This window comes from Triticum aestivum, chromosome 6B (genome assembly GCF_018294505.1).
Source record: "Triticum aestivum cultivar Chinese Spring chromosome 6B, IWGSC CS RefSeq v2.1, whole genome shotgun sequence".
Lineage (NCBI taxonomy): Eukaryota > Viridiplantae > Streptophyta > Magnoliopsida > Poales > Poaceae > Triticum > Triticum aestivum.
In genome coordinates, this window is record NC_057810.1 from 51,174,957 (window position 1) to 51,185,026 (window position 10,070).

The 10,070-nt window shown below is 43.5% G+C and overlaps 1 protein-coding gene across 4 annotated transcripts; it reads left to right on the top strand.

The window, feature by feature from the left end:
- Positions 1 to 962: 962 nt before the first annotated feature.
- On the top strand, positions 963 to 9,622 carry LOC123135701 (disease resistance protein RGA2). Of its 4 annotated transcripts, XM_044554883.1 has the most exons (9): positions 963 to 1,248; positions 2,319 to 2,411; positions 2,623 to 3,676; positions 5,088 to 7,218; positions 7,515 to 8,525; positions 8,619 to 8,756; positions 8,831 to 8,919; positions 9,062 to 9,152; positions 9,224 to 9,622. In XM_044554883.1, exons 3-6 carry the CDS (start codon positions 2,636 to 2,638, stop codon positions 8,699 to 8,701), a joined length of 4,266 nt encoding a protein of 1,421 aa, XP_044410818.1. In that variant the 5' UTR covers positions 963 to 1,248; positions 2,319 to 2,411; positions 2,623 to 2,635; the 3' UTR covers positions 8,702 to 8,756; positions 8,831 to 8,919; positions 9,062 to 9,152; positions 9,224 to 9,622. The 4 variants fall into 4 exon arrangements, with proteins under 4 accessions (XP_044410818.1, XP_044410816.1, XP_044410815.1 ...); XM_044554881.1 differs by having other exon boundaries at positions 2,620 to 3,676; positions 9,062 to 9,622; XM_044554880.1 differs by having other exon boundaries at positions 9,062 to 9,622.
- The last annotated feature ends 448 nt before the right edge of the window (positions 9,623 to 10,070 follow it).

The window sequence follows — 10,070 nt, forward strand, 5'->3', positions numbered from 1 at the left end:
TTCAACACCAACAACCCAAGTCAAGGCCCAGTGTAGACGGTGAGCCCAGGTAAGGAAGCGAGGCGCTGGAGCGCTTCTTTGCTGAATTTCATGCGTGGTAGGTGTAAGATGATGCCCATGCTTGATATATATGCATATACAGGTATATATACTAAAACAAATTAGCAGAAAAATGTTGGGTATGCGTTGCATACCCTTGCAATAGGCTAGCTCCGCCCCTGGTAGGCACATAGATTAGCTAGAATGGCGATTACCTTAGACTCTGGCCGTCATGTGTGGCTCATCGATTCACCGGATTATCTTTGTATTCCTATAAGCTTTGAAACGTGAAATAAAGCATGTTGTTTCTCAAAAAAAAAGGTAATCACTCTCTTGTCAACCGCTTGTTGGTTTTTATTTTCCCTCGTCTTTTGCTACAACTTGTCTGGTGTCTTAGCAAAAGAAATTGCCAAAAAAAAATTCAATTTTTAAAAACTTGGTGAAATCGTTAAATGCTGATAAGATCTATAATTTTTTATAAATTACATTTGAGAAAATGTTAATTGATTTTAAATTGTTCATGACTTTATTTATTTTTGCGAATTTAAAAAAAGGTCACAAGAAAATTAATTACTTTGAAAAAGTTTGCTGGATTCCATGAAAGTTTGCGGAATTTGACAAATGTTCACAGATTTTGGAAAACAAATTACTGGCCTTTAAAAAGGTTCATGAATTTAAAAAATGCTTGCAAATTCAGAAAGAAGTTCATGTTTTACAAAATATAAACCAGGAAAAAATAATGGAAAAAATGAAAACCCGAAAAATTATATGGGCCAGCCCACATAGCAACTAGTCAGTTGCCTACAATTTCTACTAGTATTTGCTACATAAGCGCAAAAAAAAAAAACAATTTGAAGGGTACATTTTTTTTTTAGGGTCAATTGAGGTTTTTTTTTTTTTTTTGAGAAGAAGCATATCCCGGTTCGGGCCTCGAGCAGGTTGTCGGGCTGTGGCTGGGCCCGATGGCGAGGGAAAGGTCGCCGGCGGCGCCGTCGGAGCGACTCTCTGGTTGGATGGACGGTTGTGCGAAGCCGCCGTCATGCCGCCGCGACAGGAGGATTCGCCACCAGCGCCGCTGCTGTGCAGCGGGATGGGGGGCTGGGGTGCTCCGCCGTGAGGTGGTGGGCGCCGGTGGTGCTGTCCGACGAACAGGGGCCGGGGGCAGCGCGGCCGTCTTCTACATCGTCCACCGGCGCCGCCCCGGTCAGAGTACGTCCTGGACCCACCGCATCCGCACCCAGGCCCCATTCCCATTCCGTTTGTTCCATTCACTCTTTGATCCCTAATTTTGCTAGTGGTAATTTTGGAATCTGCACATTTTTTTGTTTGGTACAGTACATCCGTATTTGCCGTGCTTGATGAGAGCGCCAGTCTAATTCAGATCCAGGCTTCCAGCGTCATAATGTATTTACAAGTAGCCAAGTTCACTGTCAGTACACATCTCTGAATTACTTAAGCAACACACACCATTGTTAGGTCCAGTAAAAGCATAGCATAGCCAGCAGAACTCATTTTGATTCCACCAAGGATGACTCTGCCTGATTGACGATCTTACAGAATTTGACTGAGGGATCTTCAGTCTTCCATTTCTATAGTACTGATAATATTGCCTCATTCACTACACTATGCAGTTCGTGTACATCAAGTGCCAGTTGTGTAACGCACAAGGCAGGGCATTGGAACCTAGTAGGTTATGCCGGCCGATGGTCGACCTTGTAAGAAGTCTTAGGAAACTGCCAGGCCTCAAAATATCCGTAGAAAATGGCGACATTTAGTGCTAGTTAACCAATCAGAAGGCCTTTATTATTGTATAATGTACGGAGTACTACATTGTGCAGCAAGTTGGGCTAGTGTGAAACTATGATATTGAATCACAAAGGGTCTTTTGGTTCTGGCTAGCTTCCAAACAAACAGCCAATTTTTCAGTTGCACATCACTTGCTTCCGGAAAATACCAGGATGTTCCTGGGTCCTGGTTTATGCCTTTCCTTCCCTGCACAACATTTAATAAGAGACGGATATATCTAGGTACAACTATATTGTGTTGGTGTTTCTTAACATCAGACGCGGCATCAATTGTATCGTATCATACATCGGCTAGCTTAGCTGCCAGCTAACAGGCTGGTCTGCTGAATAATCCAAGGCTCAACGCGTGCGGATGGATCCGTTGATCACGATGTGGGGGTTATGTTTAATTCCATACAAGTTGCATTTAATCTAGTAACATGACAGGGTTAGAGAACTAAGTATATATTTTCCCTTTGGCTTATATATACACAGTGCCTCATCGTTGTTAGCCCTTCACCAGTACTGGTGTACAGCAAGTTGCTCGAGAGGAGCCAAAGCAGGACCCAACATCCATCCACCTTAAAGGTAATTTTGCATCCCTCTCTTTACGTTCAGCTGGTTTTGCTTGCATCTGTCCATCTAGGTAGCTTGCCCATGCTTATGAATTATAGCTCGTTCCTCATCGGCCCATGTTAGGATTCTAGTGCTGCCTTTTTTCAATAATTTTGGCTAGCAATCTTCAGCTGCAACGATTGGCAGGGAAGATATGATATGTGGTTAAAATTTGTTACAGCAGAAACGCAGCAAACATGGCGATGGTCCTGGATGCTTTTGCATCCTATGTGCTAAACATGCTAACGGAGATGGCGAGGGAAGAGGTGCACATGCTGCTTGGATTCAGACGGGAGATCGACAAGATGGACATTAAACTTAGGGACCTCAAGAACTTCCTCGCCGACGCTGACAGGAGAAACATCACCGACAAGAGCATGCAAGAGTGGGTGGGCGAGCTCAAGCGTGCCATGTACGAAGCTGCTGATATACTCGACCTCTGCCAGCTCAAGGCCATGGAGCGCCGTTCGTCCACTCTAGATGTGGGGTGCTTCAACCCCTTGCTCTTTTGCATGCAGAATCCCTCACATGCCCATGACATCGGCACCCGCATCAAGGCACTCAACAAGAGGCTTGACACCATCAAGGAGCGAAGTGCTGCTTTCAGCTTCATCAATATTGGTGCATATGAAGATCGTAGCAGCAAAGTGCACGTCACTCGTTCTGCTAATCCCAACCGTGAGACGACAGGGGAATTTGACCGGTCGGGTGTAGTTGGGGAGAAGATCAAAGAAGACACAAGAGCGCTGGTTGAGACCATGTTAGCTGAAAAAGAGGGCAACACCAACATCATGGTCGTGGCCATTGTTGGTGTCGGCGGGATTGGCAAGACTACTCTTGCCCAGAACGTCATCAATGATGAAACCATGAAGGCCGAGTTTGACAACACAATATGGTTAAGCATCAACAAGGACTTTGACAAAGTTGAGTTACTAAGGACAATCATCACGCTCGCCGGGGGTGTACATGGAGGTGAAAAGGCATTGGTTGTGCTTCAGTCAGTCCTCACCACTGCCTTGAAAGGAAAGAAATTATTCCTGGTACTAGATGATGTATGGAACCATGGAGCGTGGGGTGATGTGCTTAAAACTCCCTTGGATAATGTTGTGGCTCGAGGTAGCCGAGTCCTCATCACTACTAGAGATGAAAAAGTAGCCCGAGGGATGAAAGCTGAGCTTCCCTACCACCATGTCGACAAATTAGAGGAGGAGGATGCCTGGTCATTGCTCAAGAAACAGGTGTGTAACGAAACTACATGCATCTTTAATAACTACTAGCTCCATAATTAATTTGGAGCAAGATAATAAGGCACTCACGGTGGGACGTCTCTTATGCATGATGGGTGTTTACATACAACCTTCTCAATGCATGGTTTTTTGAGCGTTTTATCTTAGCTCTTTATCTAGTACTCCCTCCGTCTGGAAATACTTGTCGGAGAAATGGATATACATCCATTTCTCCGACAAGTATTTTCGGACGGAGGGAGTATATATGTATGGTGCCACCTCAGATTTTGCCTAGGGACTTGTGATAACTAGGGTGCCACATTTGAGTTTCCGCATTACAATGCTAAGAACATGTCCAGCTTTCTTTGGAGCCCAGGAGTGGCCTGACGCCATCTTTATTTTTGAGGTTGCAAGATAGATACATACAAGATACAACACATGGGCACTATAATTTTGCCACCACACACTATAGACCTCATGCTCATATGTTCCCACATGTATTATTTTTTGAGCCGTCACATGGGAAATACAATATAGCAGGTGCAAGCCCAAGCCAGAAGAAGGATATAGCTCGCACTCTGCCGGTTGGTAGCGGTTGGGACCAAGTCTGGACTTATACCAGATTGATAGGTTCGTATCAAGTTAGGATATATAAAGAGCATCTCTAGCCCTTTTCATAAAGCTAAACTCTCTATACCACCTCAGTAACTTAACTATATGTTGATAGCAAAAAATTTCAGAAACCAAATTATTGGAAACTATAGTATATTTTAGCCAGTTGGTACGAAACACCACAGTTTCAGCATATCAAAGTATTTTGGAGTATTGTGATTACTGTGACCTCTTTCTCTATGCTGTATGCGGCAATGTAAATTAGCTCTAGCTGTGATAACACATGTATTCCTAACTAGCTGGCCGCTGAAAACCGAACAGCCATGCACAAAGACTAGCACGTATTTCCTCAATCCCGTAATATAAGAGCGTTTTTTACACTACACTAGCAAACTCGACAAAATCGTAGGACAAAATCGCACAAGCGAGAGGAGCAACAGTCGGATGCCTATGTAGTGTGTAGCAAGCTCGACCAGCAGGATCTGCTCGCTCCGTTCCTCTCGGCTGACGCGATGGGGCAGGAGGGGGGGGGAACAATTTTTAGTGGTAGCCAAACAATTGATGGTAATTATAACCATGGTAACTGTAAAAACTGTAGTATTCTTAGAATACTTCGAAAAAACCGAGCTATCAAACAAGACCTGTGTTTAATCAGTTTAGGTAGTATATTAACTGGTATTTTATTATTTTCTTTTATTTATGAATTTATTATTGACTAACATTGAATTGGCACTAAGCCCCCAGAAACTGCTATTTTTCCTAAAAAGGCAAACTTTTCTGCATTTACTGTGTCAGTTAAACCTGCTTGCAGATAGTCTCAAGCGAGACAAATGGACATGAAATTGATATGCTCAAGGATATTGGATTGCAAATTATTGCAAAATGTGATGGTTTGCCTCTTACTGTCAAAGTAATGGGAGGACTCTTGTGCCAAAAGGACAATAAGCACCGTGACTGGGAGATGGTTCTGGATGATTCTATATGGTCAGTATCTGGAATGCCCGAAGAGCTAAACCATGCAGTCTATTTAAGCTATGAAGATTTACCTTCCAGCATGAAACAATGCTTTCTATGCTACTCCCTTCTCCCCAAAACTGCATTGTTCAAAAGAGACAACATAATTGGCATGTGGATTAGTGAAGGATTTCTTCAGGGAACCTCAGATGACTTGGAAGAACTAGGTAGAAAGTACTATAAGGAGCTGATACTAAGAAACCTTATAGAGCCAAATGTAGAGTATGTTGATCAACGTGTTTGCAACATGCATGACGTTGTGCGCTCATTCGCTCAATTTGTGGCTAGAGATGAGGCACTAGCCGCTCACAGCAGTGAAACAAATATTGTTAGTAAACTCAGTGCACAGAAGTTTCTTCGAATATCTCTAGAAGGCAAAGTATCAGAATCAGATGGGTTGGACTGGGGTTCTTTGCAACCACAAAAGACACTGAGGACACTAATATCAGTTGGCAGTATAAATATGAAGCCTGGTGATTCGCTTGTTCATTTTCCATGTCTACGAACTCTACATACAAATTCTGCACGTATTGTTGCATTGGTTGAATCTGTGCATAAACTCAAGCACCTGAGGTACTTGTCCTTAGAAAACTCTGATATATCTAGTCTTCCAGATAGCATTGGAAAGATGAAATTCTTGGAGTACATTAACCTTACAGGATGCCAACAGTTTGTTAAACTACCAGATAGCATTGTAAAGTTAGGGCATCTAAGGTATCTTAACTTCAATAGCACAAGTATAAATGGCATACCTAAGGGATTCCGTGATCTGACAAATCTGAGGATATTACGTGGGTTCCCAGCTAGGGTAGATGGTGAGTGGTGTAGTTTGGATGAGTTGGGCCCTCTTTATCGGCTCAAGCATGTTGGAATACAAGGGTTGGAGAATGTAACTGCTTCCTCGTCCGCAACAAAGGCAAAGCTTAGTGAGAAGGTGCATCTTACGAACCTATACTTAACATGCAGTAGTATATTGGGGGACAATGGACTGATTGAAGAGGAAGTGCACCAGCGAATTGAGGTGGTGTTTAATGAGCTCTGCCCTCCGCCAAGGTTAGAATTTCTTTCCATTGAAGGATATTTTGGCCGACGGCTCCCAAGGTGGATGATGTCATCAGATTTGCCCCTCAATAGCTTGAGGATTTTGTTCATTTGCGACCTGGCTTGCTGCACACAGCTTCCTGATGGCTTGTGCCAACTCCCTTATTTGGAGTTCATTCAGATCAACCGTGCTCCAACCATCAAGCGTGTTGGACCTGAATTCATGCAGTCCTACCATCACCATAGTCCTCGTACTTCCCAAATGGTGGTTGCATTTCCGAGATTGCGTGATATGGATTTACTAGGAATGGTGGAATGGGAGGTGTGGGAGTGGGAGGAGCAAGTGCAAGCTTTTCCTTTCTTGCATGAACTCAGGCTAAGCCACTGCAAATTGAAGTGTCTTCCTCCTGGCCTTGCCTCCCAGGCAAGGGCTTTGAATAAAATGTCCATACAATCTATCCAGGGTCTCATCTCTCTAGAGAAATTTCCATCTCTGGTTGAGCTGTTCCTGGATGACAATCATGACCTGGAGAGGATCACTAATCTTCCCAGACTGCAGAAGCTTACAATTGAAGATTGCCCAAAGTTGAACGTGTTGGAGGGTGTTCCTGCACTCCAGGGGCTCTCTCTCAGAGATAAAGTCATGGATGCACTCCCAGAATACATGGGACGTATAAACCCAAGGTATTTGGAGCTACAATGCAGCATAGCACTGCTCGCTTCCATAGCCACAACACAATCTGGCCCTGAGTGGGACAAGTTCAGCCATATTGAGCATGTCAGGGCATATGCATGTGGAGGTGATAATCCAAGGAAATGGTACGTCTTGTACACAGCTAACCCCTACAACTTGGAGACAAATGTCAGCCTCTCTTTCTTGTCCAGAGGTAATTTAGCATTGCTCGTTCATCTTAAATTTTTCTGTTTATATTCTGGCTATTTGAACTATTCTCTTTGTTTTTCTACCTTTCATCGGCATCTATTACTAGTTTTTTCTCTGAAGAAAATAGATGAGTAGCTTTTTATCATTTTGTAATGCCTATTTGTTGACCAATGCTACTCTCTGATTTGGCCGGCGTCCCTCATTTGCTAAGTTTATGTTGTTTTGCAGGAACCTTAACTATTTTAAATGTTACACCTAAGCTGCTCTTATGAGCCTTTTACATTTTGTTTTCTTATGCAGGAACCTTAACTTTTGTAGAGGACACCCAAATATTCGAGTCTGTCTTCAAAATGACAAGAAAAACCTTTAGCTACATCTGCAGCTTGGTGATGGGGCCGTCAATGGAAGATATGAACAGCTGCACCTTTATTGACGGGAGGGTGTTGTCTTTACAAGATCGAGTAGTAGTTGCTTTGAGAAGGTTGCAATGTACTGAGCCAACAGAGACCATAGCATCCTCTCTTGGTGTGAGCGAGTCAACAGTCTTGTTGGTAACTGAGAGGTTTGCTGCTGCTGTGTGGCAGGAAGCAGATCACCACTTCCGCTGGCCAGACTCCAGACAAATGGATAAGATCAAATCCATGTTTGACAAGATCCACAATATGCGTAACTGTTGCGGTGTTATATGTACAATTGACACTACATTTGGACCAAACTACGACCATGAGAAGATTGAGAGCCCTCAGATGCAAGTCATCGTTGATCCAGAGATGAGGTTCAGGAACATTTGGTTTGGATCGACAAGTAGACTAAACCGCTTAACCAGATTGTACGACTCTGATCTCTTCAAGGAGTGCGAGAAGGGCAGTTTGCTGAATGGCAGCAAGCTGAAAGTAGCATTAGATGGACCAGAAGTCGGGGAATACATAATTGGTGATGCAGGATATCCTCTTCTCCCCTGGCTACTCACACCTTACCATGAAGACTATCACTCAGATTACAAGGCGGAATTCAATAGGAGACACTCCTCAGCCACAACCTGTGCTATGAAGGCAGTCGCAAGGCTCAAAGACACATGGAAGTACCTGCAGGGAGAGATGCCGAGCCCCGTTAATATACGTGAGACAATCTATACCTGCTGCGTGTTGCATAACATAATCATAGAAATGGAGGATGATGCAGCCATTTTGAGTGCCAAGCAAAAGAGGAATTGCTGTGAGGAAGTGCGCCAGTTAGCAAATGAGGATGCTGTCAAGGCGAGGGATATTCTGTCGCAACACTTCCTGGCCAGCAGGTCATCTGAATCGGGAGGTAAATTAGCATAACTTCTCCTACATCTTATTTTGACCGTATGGTTGCTCTGTTCACTAATTTTTCATATTTGTTTCCTCCTGGTGGATGCAGAGGATGATGATGAAGCCATGTTGTGGCCCAAGTACTGGAATTATTGTGACGAATTGGAGTTAGCAAACAAGGATGCTGTTTAGGCAACAGATATGCTGTCGCAACACTTATTGGCCAGCATGTCATCCAAACCGGGAGGTGAATTAACATAACTTCTCTTGCATGTTAATTTGATCGTTTGGTTGCTCTATTCACGAACTTCTCATATGAAGATGATGAAGCAGCTTCATCAGGCTCAGGGGGTGAAAACAACAAACAATAAGCGCAGACAAGAGCAGCAGATGAAGAGATCATAAACTAGGTACTACTGCTACTCTGCTTGCATGCTGTGCTGCTAGTCCTGTTATTCCCTCCATCCAGAAAAGACAGAGTTCTCTTCTAGATTTGTTCTTTTGATATGGCACTAATGCTAGTGAGAATCTTCAACTGATTAACTTCGTCAGGCTCAGGGGATGAAAACAATAAACAAGAAAAGCAGATGAAGAGATCATTAACTAGTTACCACTGCAATGTGTCAACTGAGACTATTTATTGGTGATTGCCTTAACTGAGACTATGCATGGAAATGAAAATTATCGATATATTAAACCCTGGCGCATGGTCAGGTGGAAGGGAGGACTTTACCTGCTGGTTGGAGCTTTTGGATGCATGAATGAATACATAGAAGCCCCAACAATGGAGGCAGCGACTACTTTGATGCTCAACATGAATTCAAGTTGAACATTTTTCTTATGTTTCATCATCTATCCATTAGGAAAAGACAAATATCATGTATTCTGTACTTGGGCAATAAGCTTTTATGTGTCGAAAAGATGACAACAATGTCACGCAGATGCATAGACACTGACTGTCTCTAGTCTCCATCCATCAGCAAGTTGGTGCAAACTGAAGAATTTGCAAACATAATGGGAGGTAGTCCTCTGTGTCTTTATGACAAATGTATGTTTGGAGCTGTAATCCTAATCAATGGAACTCTGGTAGTAGTAAACGGGAGTCTTTATTTCTTCCTTGGCTGGTTGGATGGTTGGTTGGAGTCTTGGAGACGTGAGAAATCAACATTGCTGGCCAACTTTTGATAGGTTACTCTGCATTACTTCATTCACACCGTTGATTTATATGCAGTTTCTGCTACCAAAATTTGGTGATAGAAAAAGGTCACTCAAGTGGAGATCATTTCAAACAAAATATCATCATGTTAACAGATTATGCACACTACCTCTTTATACATGGTCCCCAAATATGGCTGGTCGACCGCTAATGATGTGGGCATGTCGGACAACTAGCATGCCCCGATTTGGAAGGACATCATGAAAGGCCTCGCCCTCTTCCGTGACACCACCAGGGTCAGCATCGGAAATGGAGCCACTACCTCTTTTTGGCTTGACCTATGGCTACCTCACTCATCCCAAACCCTAGCCCAACAATTCTCGGCCCTGTTTTCACACTCCAACC

What these genes read in the sequence shown, in the direction of transcription:
- LOC123135701 (XM_044554881.1), top strand. Translation starts at nt 2,636, where the DNA reads ATGGCGATGGTCCTGGATGCTTTTGCATCCTATGTGCTAAACATGCTA. An exon ending in CCTCTCTTTCTTGTCCAGAG is followed by an intron (nt 7,219 to 7,514) that starts GTAATTTAGCAT and finishes TTTCTTATGCAG; the next exon opens with GAACCTTAACTTTTGTAGAG. An exon ending in CAGGTCATCTGAATCGGGAG is followed by an intron (nt 8,526 to 8,618) that starts GTAAATTAGCAT and finishes TGGTGGATGCAG; the next exon opens with AGGATGATGATGAAGCCATG.